This window comes from Tubulanus polymorphus, chromosome 9 (assembly GCF_964204645.1).
Source record: "Tubulanus polymorphus chromosome 9, tnTubPoly1.2, whole genome shotgun sequence".
Classification (NCBI taxonomy): Eukaryota; Metazoa; Nemertea; class Palaeonemertea; order Tubulaniformes; family Tubulanidae; genus Tubulanus; species Tubulanus polymorphus.
Genome location: NC_134033.1, coordinates 11675364 through 11696234, shown reverse-complemented (window position 1 = coordinate 11696234; position 20871 = coordinate 11675364). Strand labels below are relative to the sequence as shown.

At 39.3% G+C, this 20871-nt stretch overlaps 3 protein-coding genes across 3 annotated transcripts; all 3 read left to right on the top strand.

Moving 5' to 3' along the window:
* Nucleotides 1-7090: 7090 nt before the first annotated feature.
* LOC141910944 (uncharacterized) lies at nucleotides 7091-7961 on the top strand. The gene is made up of 2 exons (XM_074801832.1): nucleotides 7091-7332; nucleotides 7589-7961. Exons 1-2 carry the CDS (start codon nucleotides 7123-7125, stop codon nucleotides 7844-7846), a joined length of 468 nt encoding a protein of 155 aa, XP_074657933.1. The 5' UTR covers nucleotides 7091-7122; the 3' UTR covers nucleotides 7847-7961.
* Nucleotides 7962-12985: 5024 nt separating this feature from the next.
* LOC141910551 (alpha-tectorin-like) lies at nucleotides 12986-15453 on the top strand. Its single transcript, XM_074801244.1, has 8 exons — nucleotides 12986-13016; nucleotides 13205-13485; nucleotides 13848-13889; nucleotides 14066-14331; nucleotides 14687-14860; nucleotides 14947-15054; nucleotides 15174-15290; nucleotides 15428-15453. The coding sequence occupies exons 2-8, from the start codon at nucleotides 13331-13333 to the stop codon at nucleotides 15451-15453; spliced, it is 888 nt and encodes a 295-aa protein (XP_074657345.1). The 5' UTR covers nucleotides 12986-13016; nucleotides 13205-13330.
* On the top strand, nucleotides 15446-16248 carry LOC141911349 (uncharacterized). Its single transcript, XM_074802351.1, has 2 exons — nucleotides 15446-15718; nucleotides 15861-16248. Exons 1-2 carry the CDS (start codon nucleotides 15509-15511, stop codon nucleotides 16116-16118), a joined length of 468 nt encoding a protein of 155 aa, XP_074658452.1. The 5' UTR covers nucleotides 15446-15508; the 3' UTR covers nucleotides 16119-16248.
* Nucleotides 16249-20871: the final 4623 nt, after the last annotated feature.

Below are 20871 nucleotides of genomic sequence, written 5' to 3'. Positions count from 1 at the left end.
GACAGGGTGACAGCGGTGGACCGTTCGTCTGCGAAGTGAACGGACGTTATCAACTCAATGGAATCGTGTCATGGGGATACGGATGTGCTCAAGCTAGAAGCCCGGGCGTCTTCACCGATGTCATTCAATTCGTAGACTGGATTAAAGATAGGATGGCGAACAACTTAGCAAAGAATTTCGACCCAGCCGTACATAATTTCGTATCGTACATGATTTTGTCGGGAATATACCAGTCATAGTTGTCAAATAAATGAAATTCCTATAAACAAAACCCTAACCCTATCGAATGGCTTATTATTTTTCTTATGATTTGTATACTATTCAGTCAGATCAACAGAGTAGGTCGGTTGGGATCGGGCTTTCTCTCATCTCCGCATTTCACTTACATTCACTGTCAAACATACGCCTCGTAATATCGCATATATCAATATTCAAGTTTAAAAGCGATTGAAATATTAATATCTTATTCAAATGAAATATTTTTCATTTCATTAGTTTCTCCTTTCAACATCCAGCTGTTTGATTAACTAAACATTACCAACCTTATCTGAACGAAATATATTTAATTTTCAAGCGGTCGACATACGTATCACTTCGGTAAGAGGGTATTATTGGACAATTCGCTTCATGATATGAATATATGTACATACATGAGAAACGATTTTTATCAATCTAAAAGCCATCGAAGATAGATCAGCGATTGATTAAGCTTTAGCCAACGATGAATCAGTCGTTGCAAATCAGCAAAACTAAAAACTCGTTTATATTTGTATCGCGTTGAAATGACTGCGTCACGTGTTATCATTGCGGCAATACCGACTTTGAAAGACAAGAGGAACCTAAAACTATTGAGTTCATAACGAAGGCGCTCTAATGCATGAAAGATATACGGAGTTTGTGTTTCAAACTGAATTGAAATTGAAATCAATTTATCGACACAATCCTCAACAAGTCTGGAAGACGAGAATTCTAATTTACATTCAATATATTAAATGGAAGTGATACTCACGATTTTCAATTACAATTGTAAAAAGAGATTAATAAATCTTCGATCTCGTAACATGTGCTTGTGATTGTAGATCCTGTACGATTTATTCGACCTTGTTCGAAGCACTTCGGAGAATTTTATTAGATTTGAAGGATACTCAATTTACTGCATAACCAATTAGAAGGCGTGCCTCACGTAAGTAATGTCCCTTTAAATATGACCAAATATCTCACTATGCTTATAGCATAGAAACCACAGACGACTGAATCGGCCAACATGATGTTAGGTAAGTTCAGTTATGTAACAGGAACGACGAAGAAATCCGTATTCGGAATAATCTCTTTCATCGAATATATGGCTTTGCAGTTCGAACTAAAAGATAGTTCGAAGTGTTTTGCTAGGATAGATAATGATGTGAATATATCATCGGTTCTCGCATCGGGTTATTTTGTTTGTAACATTGGAACCCGATGACAGACTGAACGATCACCAAGTTATCCCATAGGATATTCGAATATGATATTTCACGATAAAACGGTTAGAAATAACTTCTCAAATATAAAATCTGATTGGGTGTGCCCGTTAGAGCCGTGTGTCCCATCTCGATGCAATCAGGTTTCGATCCCAGCACGGCAATGCTTTATTGGAAAACATCTTTATTATTGCAGGTTACGTTTTCATTATTCTGTGTTTTGCTGTGACATGCGCAATGAGCGGTTAGTATACATTTTATAAGATAAATGGTTGAACGGATGATACATTAAATGATAACGATATGTAAATGTATTTTCGTAGCAGCTCCAGATTGCAAGTTCAAAGGCAATTGTGAAAATGGTTGTGAAGTCATACAAGGCCAGCAAATTGCTTGTGAATGTTTTCCTGGTTATACAGGATCGATATGCGAGTACAGTATGTATAGTTAAGAAGGAAAGGCCATCAACGATCTTTACAAGATATTCCAAAAGAAGAGGGAATTTCCTAAATCAAAAAATATTGTGCAAATAGATATGACTAATGTATCTAAAGAATAAACTTGTGTTGTTCCCCCGCAACGCTATTTGAATGTTCTTAACCCTTACTGTTCAATTATCCAATGATTAATTGCTAAATCTGCTTTTTGAATAATTTTTGCAGAAACTTGTTTAAACTATTGTCAAAATGGGGGTACGTGCGCATGGAATAACAAGAGAGTTCCTGAATGCTCATGTACCAGTGAATGGACTGGGACGACATGCACTCAAGGTATGTGTATTACTGACTGCATATACTCTCTGCAACCCTAAGTTTTTCTCGGGGATTTGATGGACTCGTATTAGAATTACGGTAGAATAGGCCTTGGCTACACCATACTAACGACAAATATTGGATTTTTTGTAAATCACGTTCGTGTTCGTTGCGGAATGGTAAGTGACAAACAGAATTGTCACCTCTCTAGTTTGAAAATGTTTAATTGTCGTTAATTTTTTCGAAAACGCCTAGCTTTTTCGTCGAGAGCACGTTTGCCATTTTGGTCAACGAAGGCACTGACACACAATGAATTCAGTGCATTTTTTGCTCATTTGTACTATTTGTACTGTTTCCCTCGCGTGAAATTTCCCTTTGGAAAAGTTGTGGCCATGGGACTCGAAAAGTCTAGCGGACCCACCTTTAATGTATATCTTGTAAATAGTACACACTTTTAACTTTATCCGATGGACGCACTAAAACCACTTGCATAAATTTTGTAAACATTTTCTTTCGACAGCGGTGAAACCACGAGTTTGCGAGTTCAAAGGGAATTGTGAAAATGGATGTGAAGTCATAAGAGGCCAGCAAATTGCTTGTGAATGTTTTCCTGGTTATACAGGATCGATATGCGAGTTCAGTATGTAGATTTAAGTAGGCAATTACATTGGCCATCAATGTTTTTACCAAATTTTCCAAAAGAAGAGGCAATTGCCTGAATCAAAAAATATTGTGGATAGATGCTTCAAAAACACGCAAATAGATATGACTAAAGTATCTAAAGCATGAAATTATTTTGTACCTCCGCGAAGCAATTTGAAGTTTCTTAACCATTACTGTTCAATTATCCAAACACGATTAATTGTAAAAATGGCTATTTAAATAATGTTTGCAGGAACTTGTTTAAACTATTGTCAAAATGGGGGTACGTGCGCATGGAATAGGCAGAGAGTTCCTGAATGCACGTGTACCATTGAATGGACCGGGACGACATGCACTCAAGGTAGGTGTATGACTAAATCATGTTCGGGCTTGTTTCGGAATGGTAAGCAACAAACAGACTGTCACTTTTCTACTTTGAAAATACTTAATTGTCGTTCACTAATGTACATTATTTGTAAATAGTGCACTTTCCATTTTTGACATGGATGCACTAAAACCACCTGAACAAATTTTGAAAACATTTTCTTTCGACAGCGGTGATGCAACCAGTGACTCTTCCACCCGATCCATGCGTTAAGAATCCGTGTCCACCTCGACAAACGTGTACCGTGTCCACTGATAGGAGGTCTCGTACCTGCGCATCGATTTGTGGTAAGCACAACTTTATGTTCACCTTCAAGTAGTACGTATCAAACTATCAAATACTGACCTTAAACATCACCACAATTACAGTGAACCCGTGCAGTCCAAATCCGTGCAAAAATGATGGAATCTGTCAAGCGGTTAATGATCAACCAGTGTGCCAGTGCCCAACCCGATTTCGAGGCTATCGCTGCGAAGGTTAGTAAAAAGTTGAAAGGGCTGATTATCAACATTCACTTATAAATAGTTAAGGACTCTAATTATTCCGAGGCTGGATGTTGGAACTTCATAGCCAAATTGTTTCATAAACCTAAAAGCACTTTCCAATCTAAATGAAACAATATTGTCTTTCTATTTCAGTGCCTATTATACGACCGTGCAATAGTGTCTGTTCGGTTTACGGCGATCCTCATTACAAATCGTTGGATCGGCGTCCATTCAGTTTCCAAGGCTCTTCTTGTGAATATATTTTGTCGGAGCACGCCGGTTACGCTGACGGAACCTGTAAATATCGTATATCTTCCCGCAACCTTCCGTATTATCGTATTGCTTACGTCAAATATGCGATTGTTGAATACAACGGATACAAACTTCAGTTCAATCACCAATATCTTTGGGTAAGATATATATGTATATTCTGCAATCGGTCTTGAGGAACTTTTGAGGTTTTATTACTATCTATAATTTACAACAAATAGTCATAGTTTTCTGTTGATGAAATTTTGCTTTTCGATTGCAAGTAAAGGTGCTATAACGATCCTTCAATTCTCGGTTTTATTCTAATTAGAAACTGACGATTTTCCAATGTTTTGGAGTCAAATCTTAAGTGACATCTGCAGAACTTGCTGCAGTATTTCTAGTTTTTTCCTCTATGTACATCTGGTCTTGTATAATGGCTACTAATCGTCGTCATTCCTTCATTTAGATAAACGGAGTTCGTCAATGCGGCTGCGTCACACTCCCGGGTATGAAGATCACGAAATGTTATGGAAGCTATAGCGTGCTGCTGTCGGAGTGTCGAGTTTTAGTGCAGTTCTACCGCGGGTACAGAGCCTATGTAAGATACGGTGGAAGATCAGGTTCAAACAATTTGGGCGGTAGATTGACCGGGTTATGTGGAAATTGTAATGGACTTTATCCTGACGACAACCCGATGACGGCGAGTTGCTTACGTGGCACTGATAACCAGTGCGTCGTGCCGGGAAGGTAAGTTAATCGTATTTCCGTACCTAACACCTACGTTCTTGAATGGATGAGTTGAACACCTAGAATTAGCCTCACGTATTGAACACTGGCTTAGTAGTACTATTACACCGATCTTTCCAGATTTCTGTCACTCGAGGCCAAATTCGGATATCAAAAATGTATACAATATTATTTCTGAGATACAGAGAAACATTTCCAGAATAGGTGAAGTAAATCATTTTGTTTAATGATCGATTTTATTGAATCTTGTTACAGTTGCGGAGCGAGGGCCGGAAGACGTAAGCGACAAGCTCCAGCGTAAGTATAAACAAACACTAGAACAAATACGTCAAAATACATCAGGGGCAAAAGAAACCACATTCACTCAACGTCTACGATCATAATTCAAATCCCACGCGCCTGATGTGAATTTTGTCGAAGGTTATTTAACGGAAATTTCTATTTGATCATCTTGCATTTCGTACCGTGTACATGCTGTTTTAGATTTCATGTTTATATTGACTATAATTCTGATCTAGTATCTTGTTAAGTTGCCGCATGTATTTTCCAATGAAGTTGATATTTTCGTCTGTTTCAAGTGAGCCATTCGTACTAACGGAAGCCGATAAGACGAAATACGGTGCTGATAATTTCTGCGGTCTGTTGAATAAAGCTGACGGTCCATTCGGTGAATGTATCGGTGCTAATGATACCACTGTAACCACGACTTTTGACAACTGTGTATTTGACGGAGCGGCGATGAGAGGTGATATGGAAACCATTTGTTCGTCACTTTCTGAGGCTGAAACTGAATGCGAAGAGGCTGGACATACAGTGACCGCGTGGAGAACGGCGGATTTGTGCCGTAAGAGAAATTATGTTATGTAGCCTATATAGATAAATTAAAAACCAAAATGAAAACTGGAATCCCTTTTAATTAGCACTGTATATAATGCACAATCATGGAGCAGCGCTGACATACCTTTGTTTTAGTACCGAATTGTCCCGAGAACAGTGCCTTTAACAGAAAAATGTCCGGTTGTCAACCGACATGTGAACAACGAACCGTCGATGCAGCAAATTGTGATTTACCAAACTCTGCCGGATGTGAATGCGATGCCGGTTTTATTTACACCGCGTCGAGATGCATCCCGGTGGCTGATTGCGGTAGGTTGAACCGTTATTTCACTATCATTTCAGCTCTGTGCTAATTTCCAATCAAATTCATGAAGAATCAATTCTTGCAGTGATTTACAATTTGTTGTAGATATTTGCGCCAATACGAACTGTTCAAACGGTGGTGAATGTTACTCTGTTGATGGTAAACCTGTGTGTGACTGCCCTCCTAATTTCTCAGGGGATCTCTGTGAAATAGGTAAGTGATATCGGGTCTAAAATATCGCATGTTAATAATCGTAAATCGCATATGGCGAGTCTCTGAGTTATGATAGCGTTCTGCATTTCTCATTTCAGTCGGTGACCCGTGTGACCCGAATCCATGTCAGAATGGAGGAACGTGCTCTAAGAACGAGTTAGGAGAAACCGACTGCGCCTGCACTGATTCATTCTCGGGACCACTCTGCAAATTCGGTAAGAAAGTCAACCTGGGCCACGAGAAGTCATGTATTTTCACTAAATCTGAACCTGAACCACCGAATGTAGTGGACATGGAATTTCAAACGCATGTATTTTGTATCTTATTCAAACTACCCGTCATCTACAATCGTGTGACTATTTTCTATTATGGGTAGAGCGTTTACGCAGTTTCCGTATTTGACACCAAGCACAAGCGGCTAAACGAAGTACATTTAATGATACAATACAGCTCTAGCCACTGGCCGTGACGTCAGTGCAACACACTCAGACTAATTGAATTGTATTCTGTATTTTTCGTTGGCTTAGCGATAGATGCAACGGCTACCACACCCCAATCGTCAACGACCACACCACAATCGTCAGAGACCACACCACAATCGTCAGAGACCACACCACAATCGTCAGAGACCACACCACAATCGTCAGAGACCACTCCTCAATCGTCAGAGACCACACCTCAATCGTCAGAGACCACACCACAATCGTCAGAGACCACACCTCAATCGTCAGAGACCACACCACAATCGTCAGAGACCACACCACAATCGTCAGAGACCACTCCTCAATCGTCAGAGACCACACCTCAATCGTCAGAGACCACACCACAATCGTCAGAGACCACACCTCAATCGTCAACGACAGCACCTCTATCGTCAGAGACCACACGGCAATCGTCAACGACAGCACCTCAATCGTCAGAAACCACACCACAATCGTCAACGACCTCACCACAAGCGCCAACGACCACACCACTAACACCTGCACCGACACCTGCACCGACACCACCACCAACAACGTGTAATGTAAAAGTTGGAGGAAAGAGCATGACTAAAGGCAGTTGGAAACACATGGGTTCATTAGTAGTTCTTCTCGATTACAAAATATCGTGTGATTCCTCCATTATTCGTTGGAACTACTATTCGACGGGCAACGGCAAGGAAGTGAACGGCGCAGTTTTCAGAAAAACTGGTAGCCACACTTTCAAACTTATCGGGTTCCAGGTTCTGAGCGGCGCGAAAAGAGGAGACGTTTCGGTAAGCTTGTTTATTGTTAATTTCAATCTATTTAGCTCGGCTTCCGACTAAATATGCGTTGACACGGCAGTCTTTTGAACCAATCATTAAGATCGGGATAAACTGATGATATCTATCATAGGTCTGTGTATTCACTTGTTTTGAGACATTCATTGAATGAAGTAATTGAGCCTGATTAGTAATATACGTGACTTCACGACCACGATGTGTTTGAAATAGACCTTATCATAGCAAATGAATTTACTCATTGTAACAGGTTGATGTACCGGTAGATCAGCGCATTGCAGTCAAGAAAAGAGATTTCCTGGGTATATTCACAACAGTCCGTAGGTCGAAAGTTTTAACTTTCGATCTATCACGCAGCGAAAAACCACCAGGATACACGGCCTTCGAATATATCAGATACGGGAAATACGCCACTCAATACGATCTTGCGACTGGTACAGAATTTACGACAAGACTGAAAAAACGAAACAAGTATCGACGATACGCCTTAAACGTCGATTTAGGGTAAAAATGTGAGCTCTATCTTCCAAATTATTCGCGAACTACAGGCCAACAAAGTTAATCGATTTGTTTAATCATCCCAGGCGAAGTTCGCTTCCCTTGTAAAGGAATCTTACGTCTTATTTTAGTAAGTGTCGATGACACGAAGTCGGAAATTGAAATCTTCAACACGGGAATAAGTTTCATCGAAATGAATATCAAATATCGTTTCGTTCTAAATGTTTCCTTCATACATATATTATATAACAGCTGTATTCCGATAATGTCAAGCTTTATTTCGAATCCTGCAAGTTCTAAAACCTGTGAAACAGAGGTTCAAATAAAATTCTGTTTCTGCTAAATAAGATATTGTTGGTTGTCACATGTTTTCGATTGTCCTATTCGTCGCTTGATATCAAACTACTGACGATACACATCTAGAAACTATAGGAAATTACTGGTAACGTGCACGAGATATTACTAGGAAAATGCGTAATGCGTTACAGATGGCCATATTGTTAATCAATATTGTCAAACTTCAAAGCTTGCAGAAAATCATCTTATTCAATGGCGTTCTCAGTCCAAATATTCTGCAATATTATAAATCATGGCAATTCGTAGAATGGATAAAGGACAATATGGCGAACAACTAAGCAACAACGTCGCAAAGCCGTACGCAATCGTATCTACAGCATTTGTTGGAAGTACCAGTTATAGTAGTAAAATGAATGAATGAAGGCATAGATACCTATAGGGGAGGTCGGTCGGAGATAATTTACCAGGTTTTTCTCATACGACACATCCACGCATTCGCTTTCATCGATGCCTCGTGATATCACAAACAATATCCAAGTTCAGAAACGCTTTATAGACAAGTATACTTCGGATGAAACAGTTTTCATTAGTTTCTCCCGTTAAACACCTGCTGTTTTATTAACCTAGGCTTCTCAATCACCAATCATTCGATATTGCGATTCACTCTGGCAAGAGGGCGATACTTATAGTTAATTTGCTTCACGATATCAGATATATGCATGACGTACGTTTAGAAATCTAAAGACCCTTGCCCATGATAGCTTGCACGAGAGCTAGCAAGTAAATCATTAATATTTTCATTGCGTTGGAAATGCGTTTATGCAGGATTAAGTATATCAAATAGAAATCAGAATCAGATGATGGCTGATGAAGATAAGTGTTCGTCAACTGCCGAAACGTTGTAGTCTCCTTTTAATTCCCTTTCAGAAAATTCTGATGATTTAATTAATTTATAGTTGACTCGGATAAGAGTGCTTTACTGGACTATAATCAGCGTGAAAGTACAAACTTAAGTTAAGGAACAAACACTCCAAGTTATGGCTATCTTTGGACCAATCTCTATCACAATGCTGTCGTATGGATGCGTCACCTTTCCTACTCATTGCCATATCTTTCATGCCGTAAAAACCGTTACAGAAATGTTTTTATACATTGATAACTTTTATATACTATTATAATGCGTTATTTAAGGGGTACTGTGTGAGTGAGTCGATGTGCACTACGTCATCAATATTAGCGTTTTAAAATTGTGAATTTTGGCGTTCATTTCGTAATTCAATACTTTCTTTGACTCATATTTTCTATTCAATAAATTTCCGTATCTAAAAATAATGATATTTGAGTGGATGTGCCATACGTCATTAATATTGGGTACAGACTGGTTGCCGGTTCAAATTAAAAATAATTTTATTGATCCTTGATATTAAATTCACATTATTCATTGCCAATGAATATAAGACAATACGTGTTATTTTTCTTCAAGTTGTCAATTAACTTTCAAGTCCGTAAGTTCTTGCTTACGGTAAACCTATTCTTTACCTGCCCTAGCTAATGGAGCTTCAAAACACACCAAGACGCCTGTTTGATTCAACACGTCGTTACAATGGACTTAAGGGCACTAAGACTATCAATCTACTGCGACTGTTTGTTTATTGTTATACCGTATGTTATACCGTTTACACTTTTTTATTTGAAATTGATAATTTTTACTTGTTAAATCCGATCATGAGTCATTACATGAATCATTTAATGCGAGTTCGCTATAACGAGGTTTAACTGTAATGATTGGAGCATAACGCGAATAATTTTTGATGATTAAGAACTGAATGGAAATCGTGGAATAGGAAAATTCTATTCTATGATTGATATATCCAATTGGAGTGACACTCGATTTGTTTTCTGGTGAAATTAGATTGATAGATTTACGATTTCGCTGCAAGTGCTTGTGATTATTGATTCTACTGCAAATAGCGGAATTGGGAGCACTACATGTAGACTTTTATTAGATTTGAAGAACACTCTTAATACTTCGGTTACCAATTTTTCCGGTTGATGATATACCTTTAAATATAACGGAAAATTTCACTTAGCTTAATAGCAAAGAGAACGCAAACGAGACTTTGGCACCGCGATGTTAGGTAAGTCAAATGTATTTTCTCTACTGTCCGCTGTGTGACAGAGGCGACCTTTATTGTCCAAGGGTTACGCAGTTTCTCTCGCTGATAATCAGATGCTTAACCTACGTCATGTATTAGTTTGTTCAGTAAAGACTTTGCATTCAGAAATAGATGATGAAAAACTGCCTCCGCGGGCTAGAATGTGGGGCTGCTTACTGTGTTCCGTTATGCAAATGAATAGGCATTGACGTCATATCCATGTCCCCGAGCGTCCGTCGAGTAGGTTCTCTGGAATGACGCGAGCGCATGCCGAGTAAACAAGCGCTGATTAATACGAAACAATGTATTATTTCTGAATGCAAAAGTCCGTTTGACCAAAATGATGCGTAATAAATGATAATTATCATACTGATTAAGATAATGATAATTGTGATGATAAAACATATTGTTTTAGAGGGTTTAGGTCATATTCAGATATATAGTATCAGCGTGTTATGATCGATAGATACAATAAAGATTTACGTTTCATTGATGGCCAATGAACAAATTTTGATTGGGTCTGCCTATCCTCAGCGTTATTGCGGCGCATCCAGTTCCGGTGCAATCAGGTTCGAATCCCATCATGGCAATGCTCACCTAGAAATGACGAAGACATCTAAAGATTCAACGATATCTATATTCTTTATCATCTCAGGTTACACTTTCATTGTCTTATGTTTTGTGGTGTCAGGTGTAAGAAGTGGTAAGTAGCAATTTATGCACAACTAGATTGAGAGATAAATTTGCCAGAAAAATGACGCAACAAAAATTGTCGGATGGAGGATAAACCAAAATTGGTAATAATCAATTATCCACTGATATATAAATATATATTTGTAGAGTCACCACCAATTTGCGCGTTCAAAGGAAGTTGTCAAAATGGATGTGAATTCATACAAGGCCAGATAATTGCTTGTGAATGTTTCTATGGATATACAGGATCGCTCTGCGAGTACAGTATGTACAGCTAAAACAAAATCACACAAGGGTATCGATGCTCTTTTCATAACTTAACATATTTCATGGAGATAGATAATGTGGGTAGATACGCTTCTAAACATATATTTGACAAATAGATACGACAGAGGTGTCTGAAGGTACCTTGAAACTTGCCAGCGATGAAATTCCTCTGGACCGAGCGTGAGGAGTTTGTGTAAAGGGCGCGAGGTGGCGCACCATGTCGTAGAGAGCGTTTCGAAGTTTTCACAAATTCGGCGCTTGTTTCCTACCTCCGTGATGCTATTTGAATAGTTTAATTATCACTTTTCAATCACCCAAGCATAGTATATAATTTTTGATGGCTATTTGAAAATGATTTTTGCAGGAAATTGTTCAAACTATTGTCAAAATGGGGGTACGTGCGCGTGGAATAATAGCCAGAGAGTTCCTGAATGCACGTGTACCAGTGAATGGACCGGGACGACATGCACTCAAGGTAGGTGTTTGTTTACATTCAATATCGCAAACCCAACGATTCATTATGGATAATTTGATGGACGCGTATAAGAATACGGTGCAAAGGCCTAGGCTACGATTGACGACAACTAGAAAATGTCACTTTTCTAGCTTGGTTTCCTCGGTTCATAGTGTATATTTTGTGAATAGTACTGTCATTCCCGTGAATGCATTAACTCTTCTTGAAAGAGTTTTGAATCTTTATCGACAGCGGTGACGCAACCACCAGATCCTTGCGCTGTGAAACCGTGTCCAGATCGACACGATTGTACCGCATCTGCTGATGGTTCAACATATACTTGCACTGCTTGGACGCAGCCTCCGGATCCTTGTCTTGCGAATCCGTGTGCGTCTGGAGAAACCTGTACCGCATCTGCTGATGGTTCATCACGTACTTGCACCGCTTGGACGCCACCTCCGGATCCTTGTCTTGCGAATCCGTGTGCGTCTGGAGAAACCTGTACCGCGTCTGATGATAGAACGACGTATACTTGCTCATCGATTTGCGGTAAGCGAAATTAAGCTTTTCATTTCGTTTTACCCCAAACGAATATTCATATATTTTGTTCTATACTTGAACATGAGATATCGATTGCTACACATGCCACAGTAGCCTTCAGTGCATCTTATTCTATAAAAATGCAATGCTTACAGGAAACCCGTGCAGTCCAAACCCGTGCAAAAATAATGCAACCTGTCAAGCGGTTAACAATCAACCAGTGTGCCAGTGCCCAACCGGATTCCAAGGCCCCCACTGTGAAGGTCAGTCGTCTCAAATTATGAATAAAGGTTCATTTCGTTAAAGTAGTCGAATTCTATTATCAGAGGAAATGAGTAAAGAGATATCGTTAACCTTTTTCAGTACCCGTCGTATGGCCGTGCAATAGTGTCTGTTCAGTTTATGGCGATCCTCATTACATAACGTTAGATCTGCGTCCATTCGACTTCCAAGGCTATCATTGTGAATATATTTTGTCGGAGCACGCCGGTTACGCCGACGAAACCTGCAAATATCGTATATCTTCCAGAAACGTTCCATACGGACGCGTTTCGTACGTCAGATATGGAATAGTTGAATATAATGGATATCAGATTGCCTTCAATTACAAATATCTCTGGGTACAGTAAAATTCTTTTTTTCTCGAATGTTTTTCGTCATGGTTGTGGGGAGATTGAGGGGCTGTTACGTGTATTTCATCGAAGGGATATTATTTTTTGTCGGATTTTTTTTGTTATAAGTAGCATTATTAACCCAGGAACAATTTACAATATGTAAGTATGCCTAAGCCTTTTGGAAAGACATTTAATAGCAATTTGTATTTTCCTTCTTTTGGAAAGACGTTATTAGCATTAGCAATTTGTCAGACGTATATACGCTTACACTGCGGGTAATCATTCAGTTGAAAGTTCCTGTGCATTCACTCCCGAGGCTACCTATAAAGAGGCTTTTTCGTTTTCAGATAAACGGAGTTCGTCAATGCGGCTGCGTCACCGTACCTGGAGTAAAGATCACGCGATGCTACGGAAGGCTATTCGTACAGTTGTTGAACTGTGGGGTCGTAGTGCAGTACATTTACGGTTACAGAATGTATATACAGTACGGCGGAATACTTGGCCCGAATAATTACGGCGGTAGATTGACCGGAGCTTGTGGCAACTGTAATGGGGTGTACGGCGACGATGATCCGTTGACGTCAAGTTGCTTACTCGGTAGTGATAACCAGTGCGTCGTGCCGGGAAGGTAACTGAAAACATCATCATCATCATCATCATCATCATCATCATCATCATCATCATCATCATCATCATCATCATCATCATCATCGTCATAAGCTATCAGCTAGCAGCTAGTAGCCACATTGTTCTGTGACTATGCACCTAGCCCATCTGCAATACGTACATATACCTCTCTTTTGTCTTTACTCTTGCTTACTTAAATGAATTTCAGTCCCTCTCGCCAGTTTTGGACTGAATTGATTTTGTGGCGTAATAGATATCACATACGTACGCATCTAATTAGTGTTGTGGAACTCTTCGTATCACAGTGTGTCCGGTAAAAATGTTTTTCGTTTCCACAAAATTGAAATCTTTTTGTTTTTATAGTTGTCCATATTATGCCGGAAGACGTAAGCGTGAAGCACAGCCGTGAGTTTTAGTTAATTGCTATTGTTTGAGTTTAAGTTACGTATTACGGTGGGATTAACAAACGTTAATGAATTGATGAGAAACGCAAAGGGAAACATATCGATGATGCAACCAATAAGTAAATTATTTTTCATTTTTAATTCCGATCTGAAGTTGATATTTTCGTCTGTTTCAAGTGAGCCATTCGTACTAACGGAAGCTGATAAGACGAAATACGGTGCTGATAATTTCTGCGGTCTGTTGAATAAAGCTGACGGTCCATTCGGTGAATGTATCGGTGCTAATGATACCACTATTACCACGACTTTCGACAACTGTGTATTTGACGGAGCGGCGATGAGAGGTGATATGGAAACCATTTGTTCGTCGCTTTCTGAGGCGGAGACCGCGTGCGAAGAGGCTGGACATACAGTGACCACGTGGAGAACGGTGGATTTGTGCCGTAAGAGAAATTTTCGGTTTATGATATGATTCCAAAAATGGGTTTAAAATACAATTTCGTTGATGAGTGTCCATCTGCAGATACAATGCGTGTGGCCATTACTATTAAGAAATAAGTAGCAGGGGCTCACGATTTTCATGGGGCAGTGCGGGATCCGCCGCTGTAGGACACTCATAGTGCTAAATTCATTGTAAGTGGCTGTGGTTGCAACGTGGGCGAGTGGTTAAAGCGTTGAACTCCGGCAAAACCAGGTCTTGAGTGCGAACCCCGATATCGGGTTATCCGATATCGGTATTACTGTAATGGTGGCACTTTTGATTTTTGATTCTGGCATTATTATTATCATTCTTTTTAGTGCCGAATTGTCCCGCAAACAGTGCCTTCAACAGAAAAATGTCCGGTTGTCAACCAACATGTGAACAACGAACCGTCGATGCGGCAAATTGTGATTTACCGACCGTTGCCGGATGTGAATGCGATGCCGGTTTTATTTACACCGCGTCGAAATGCATCCCTGTGGCTGATTGCGGTAGGTTGAACCGTTATTTAAATCTCCTCAATTGTAATCTCAAGTTCATTTCTCCAGTTTTTAACATTAATCATATTTTGTTGTAGATATTTGCGCCAATACGAACTGTTCAAACGGTGGTGAATGTTACTCTGTTGACGGTAAACCTGTGTGTGACTGCCCTCCTAATTTCTCAGGGGATCTTTGTGAAATAGGTAAGTGATATCGGGTCTCAAGTATCGCATATTGTTTATCATCAATCGCATATTGTTTATCGTAAATCGCATATTGCGAGTCTCTGAGTTATAATGGCGTTCTGCATTTCTCATTTCAGTCGGTGACCCGTGTGATCCGAATCCATGTCAGAATGGAGGAACTTGCTCCAAGAACGAGTTAGGAGAAGCCGACTGCGCCTGCACCGGTTCATTCTCGGGACCACTCTGCAATTTCGGTAAGTTATCAACATCGACTTTCCTGATTCCAAACGATCACCCTAGATTCAATATTACCTTCATTTATGGAAGTTAAAACATGTTTGACAACAATTATATTTTTCCTTTGTGTTTTTTCTTTTTGTTTCGCGTAGAGGTAGCGCAACCACCTGCACCGACTAGCACCCCACTTCCGGTAACTCCACCCGCCTGTGATACAAAGGTTGGAGGAACCAACATGTCGAGCATCACTAGCAAACACAAGAACTCATTAGTAGTTCTTCTCGATTACAAAATGCCGTGCAATGCGTCTATAATTCGTTGGAACTACTATTCGCGAGGCAACGGCAATGATGTGAACGGCGCAGTCTTCAGACAGACCGGTAACCACACTTTCAAACTTATCGGGTTCCAAACTCTTAGCGGTACGCAAGCAGGAATCGTTTCGGTAAGTTTCTTAACAGAGATAAAGAGCTAGATTAGTTTGACTTCGCTTGTAAATTTAATGTCAGTTGGTGATGTATTTCGTTAATATTCTTAGAATATGTTCTAGCTTGTTATGTTGCAAATGAATTTACTCATTGTAACAGGTTGATGTACCGGTTGATCAGCGCATTGCCGTCAAGAGCGGAGATTTCCTGGGTATATTCACAACGGTCGAAAATTCTAGTGTTTTAACTTATGATATATCACTCGACGTGAAACCACCAGGATACACGGCGGTTGAATATATCAGATACAGTAAATACGCCACACAATACGATCTTGCGGCTGGTACAGAATTTACGACAAGACTGATAAAACGAAACAAGTATCGACGATACGCCTTTAACGTCGATTTAGCGTAAGAATTTTTGAGTTGTTGTACCTGACGTATCTTCAACGCCAGATTCGTAAAAACCTATTCGCAATACATTTCTTCGCAGTTTAAATCTGACCAATCGTATTCGATGTATGTATTCGATGCATCAAGTTTCAAACGCAAATAAATTTTTCTCTTGAAAATATATAATCGTTGTTCATTCATTAGTACAAATGCCAATCGATATGGAGTCCGTAGTCGTAAACAGAAGGTGATGTCACGTGCAAGACCTCTATTCGAGACAGGTTTCGAGAAGGTCAATCTTAAGAATCCGCAGACCTGCCCTGAGAGGCCACATGTGCAATTGAGCAGTATAAATGGAAAACTCGGCCACAATTTCGATGAAACGGTGAACTATCTCGCCGATGTTTGATGTGAAACCTGCGCGAAAGTTCAGTCATTACAATACAATAAAATACACTACAATACAATATAATATAATACAATATAATTTAAGATTTTACATTAAAAAAAATATTTGAGTGTGAAATCAAGTACACAGAAGATGGATAAGGATAAAATATCCACAAATGAGGATAAGGATAAAATAAAAGAAATGACAAAATAATACATCGAAGACGATCAAGTTAAGACTCGACCCAAGTAAAACATGATGTGTGATAATGAGTACAGCATCATCGTCTAAATAAGTCATTGGTTCATTCGTCTATTGTTCTTCATTGAGCGAATCAGTCAACGAGAAACAACGAGTTTTCACTACGCTTACCAATGAAAGTTGGTTTATAGAATTTCCCAACATTTCCACATATACAAGACCAACCAGGACAAGTTAAAACCTGTTACCAATGTCTATCAGAAGAAGTTGGAAACAAGTATTGTGGTATTTTAGAAGTTTTAAGACTTCGATTTATTCCCGGGGGTCTTTCGTCATGCGATTGGAATAAAGTAGATACATAAAACTGAGGATACTTCTATCTGTAATCTAACTCTTTATTGTTACAGCTATTGATTATTACAGACTCTAACCTTCGATTATAATGATAATGATTTATTTTTCATTTAACTATAAGGAAAGACATGTACAAGATATGATAATGAAATAGAATGTACCAGCAAATAAAGGTAGCAGTGAATGTCTATCAACATGCGAGTGAAGCACATATCATAAAGCTGTAGATATTATTATTTGCACTGAGACGAGAATATACACAATATCCGTGTAAGATGATAACGAGAGGAATCCCACAATAAATTCAGCCAAAACGAGAAACTTGAATAGATGAGAATATATATTTGCGCAACCTTTCGGCTAAAGACTATTAGCCATCATCAGGCGTCTGATGATGGTTAATAGTCGTCAGACGTACGAAGTGGTTTCGCTATGATAGGTGGGCTTGAAAATGTAATCGGCGAAAGCCAGCGGACGTTTTGGGTCGAATGGGGTACCCGCAGTGCTACTGTGGCAATCGAGGATTCCACTCATGGCAGGCGAGGATCCGCCAGATTCGCTAGTAGATAGTTGGTCGTCCGTGTTCGATTTCCTTCTACATTTCAATTAAATATGAATGAACTTTTCTCTTAAATGAATCAATTATCTACGAAAAATATATCGATATCTGATTAGAAAAATGAAAGTATTTCATATTTGGTGAGTCCTGTGATAGTATATGGATTCAGGAGTCTAAAAATCCAGCTCAAAGTTCATTGAAAATGAACTAATTTTGAAAACGAGCAACCTACTACTCGTCACACATCTAACGAGATAGCTGGTTTTGCGGGTACACCATTCACAATGGGTATAACTCGGTTGTAGGATTCGAACCCGATGAGAGAATGAACGGGCTTTCCACGCATTTTCGAATAAGATATTTGATGGTAAAACACAATGAGAAATCACGATATGATTCCTATCACCGGCGACTAATGACAACCGAGTCTGTAACAGTTATCTCGCGGGTTCGTTGTTTCCGGGGTCACAAACCGACGACATGACTCAATTACATTCGAAATCTGTTTGATAAGCATGTGATATTGATATATAGTAGATATCCGGTTTGATTCCTCCGCGACTGAATGAGATCGTGTAGCAGTCATGTGGTCTTCACTGGTCATATTTTCCTTGTGTGGGATGTTAAACGCTCAGATACTGAACAGAGGTTTCACCAAAGCTGAAAAGCAAAAACTGTTGGACCTGCACAACGAGGGGCGAGCTATGTTGGCAAATGGTGAATTAAATGGTCAGCCTGCTGCCTCCGATATGGTCGCTATGGTATATTTCATTGATTGATCTTTAAAAAAATTTTAGGCATAATGTTACGTGGAAAGAATGATAGTAGTTGCAGTTTCCTACTGGCTCCGTTTTTGCTGACAAAACTGTTGATTAAAGGCGAATTTATCACGTCAAATTAAATTTGATTTTAAGTAAAATCGTTTTTATCTTGTCGTAATCAAATTTGATTTGGTCTAATTTTTGAATTTAACACGGCATCAAATTCAAATCGATTTGTCAAATCATCAAATCACCCCCGGAGGTGATTTGATACGATTTGAAGATGGTAGATTCACAAATTTTTTTCGAAATACTGATATTAAATGTCAAAACTGAAAGAGAAACCTGAAACTCATTCAATAGGAAATATTTAGAAAGTGGGACAGTATTTCTTGTCAACCGTTTGGAACAAGGCGTCAAATTCATCCTGTTGTGCAAATCTTATTTGATTAGATTATACGTAACTAGCAAATTATAATTAGGAAAATCAAATCTCAGTGACAAGATAAATTCGCCTCAACTGTTGCCGTATTGTATAATACGGGATCGATCAAAATGATGCCTTGTTTTGTCTAAAATATCTGCAATATCTTCCATACATTAATAAAACATTACCATTAAATCAATTAAACATTATCATTAAATGTCACCTGATTCTTTCCGCTTTCTAAAGGAATGGGACGATCGTTTGCAACAAACGTCACAGAAATGGGCTGACCAATGTCAAGGTTGGCACAATTCCGCAGACGATCGAAAATTCGAACCCTATCCGAACGTAGGTCAGAATTATGCCGGCAACTACGGCATCGAGAAGTGAGTAGACAATTTTAATTATCGTCCTTAAGTTGGTTGATATCATGTAGATCATCTGAATACATTATATAGAAATATCGCCATCTTCAATGACTGCGAAAACAATACGATACGTTACGATACGATACGATACGATGCGATGCGATGCGATGCGATGCGATGCGATGCGATGCGATGCGATGCGATGCGATGCGATGCGATGCGATGCGATGCGATGCGATGCGATGCGATGCGATGCGATGCGATGCGATGCGATGCGATGCGATGCGATGCGATGCGATGCGATGCGATGCGATGCGATGCGATGCGATGCGATGCGATGCGATGCGATGCGATGCGATGCGATGCGATGCGATGCGATGCGATGCGATGCGATGCGATGCGATGCGATGCGATGCGATGCGATGCGATGCGATGCGATGCGATGCGATGCGATGCGATGCGATGCGATGCGATGCGATACGATACGATACGATACGATACGATACGATACGATACGATACGATACGATACGATACGATAATAGGACAGAAAGTCTGCAATTAGGGCAAGAGTCTAGAGTGATCTTCATTGAAGTGACTCCTAGCGATCCATTAATGGAGTTAGCCTTAAATTATTAATTGAGAATTTAGCTCCCAGGACCAAACATTTCAATGAATAGGCCTAAGTATAAAATGTCGAATACATATAATCTGAACGTTTCGCTGAATGCAACAATCAAAACTTGGTTATTGGGCTCTTAATCGGCCTCGGCCGTTTTATTGGATTTTCAAATTCAAAATCGATATTCCTTGTACTGAATAGATAACCAAAATAAAAACTATTGAACAATGAGATTTTGTTACAGGTCGTTTCAGGTTTGGTTTGACGAATATGTAGATTATTCGATGCAAAATGATCATTGTAAACCCGGTAAAATGTGTGGTCATTATACTCAGGTAAACGACAATTAACTATAAAGTGTAATATAGAAAATCACACACTCTGAGATAGGAACGAAAAGGGTTCCTTCAGTTTATGATTCATTTTCGATGTTCCGACTGTTCTAATAGTTATCTTCAGACTAAATTCTGAAAAGTAATTAAAATCCAGAAACACCGACAGAGTTTTCTATCTATGATTACTTTGAAATTGTCTTTTGGTGCAGCCATCTTTCCAGTTTCCAATATTTCAAGTTTTGAGTTTCCTTTAGTGGCACCAGATCCCGGAGCCATTCACTACGTATATTTCTACTTGATAAATTATACAGATAGCGTGGTCTAAGACTATAAAGGTTGGGTGCGGCTGGAATAGATGTCCGCAACTCGGTAAATTCGTCCTGTATTGTGACTACGCTCCCGGGTAAGTGTCCTGTTGCAGCAGCTTAGACCTCCATGGTCACTGCAAGTACGGTGTCATTATATATGGAATCCTCCAATCTCCGTACAACACGTGAAAGAAGGTTTTTAACCCGTATCCACATACACATAGATTTGAGATTGAATTTTTTTCTCATTCATATGAAAGATCTTAATCATGGAATAATTATATACTGTTAGATACCGTGAATATTCAAATCCATCATAGATACTCAAGTCTCAGCTCTACGAAGCTAAGCTGTTTTATCGATGTTGAGTTCTTGGTGTTGCCATTTACTTCCGAACTCATCTTTTCTCAATTTTGAATTATGTACCATCAAAAATGTTCATTTTTGATT

Bases quoted from the DNA above. Each gene is read 5' to 3' on its own strand.
- LOC141910944 (XM_074801832.1), top strand. From the start codon at position 7,123: ATGACTAAAGGCAGTTGGAAACACATGGGTTCATTAGTAGTTCTTCTC. The intron at 7,333-7,588 runs GTAAGCTTGTTT...TCATTGTAACAG, and splicing joins CGAAAAGAGGAGACGTTTCG to GTTGATGTACCGGTAGATCA.
- LOC141910551 (XM_074801244.1), top strand. From the start codon at position 13,331: ATGTATATACAGTACGGCGGAATACTTGGCCCGAATAATTACGGCGGT. The intron at 13,890-14,065 runs GTGAGTTTTAGT...GTCTGTTTCAAG, and splicing joins CGTAAGCGTGAAGCACAGCC to TGAGCCATTCGTACTAACGG. The intron at 15,055-15,173 runs GTAAGTGATATC...TTCTCATTTCAG, and splicing joins AGGGGATCTTTGTGAAATAG to TCGGTGACCCGTGTGATCCG.
- LOC141911349 (XM_074802351.1), top strand. From the start codon at position 15,509: ATGTCGAGCATCACTAGCAAACACAAGAACTCATTAGTAGTTCTTCTC. The intron at 15,719-15,860 runs GTAAGTTTCTTA...TCATTGTAACAG, and splicing joins CGCAAGCAGGAATCGTTTCG to GTTGATGTACCGGTTGATCA.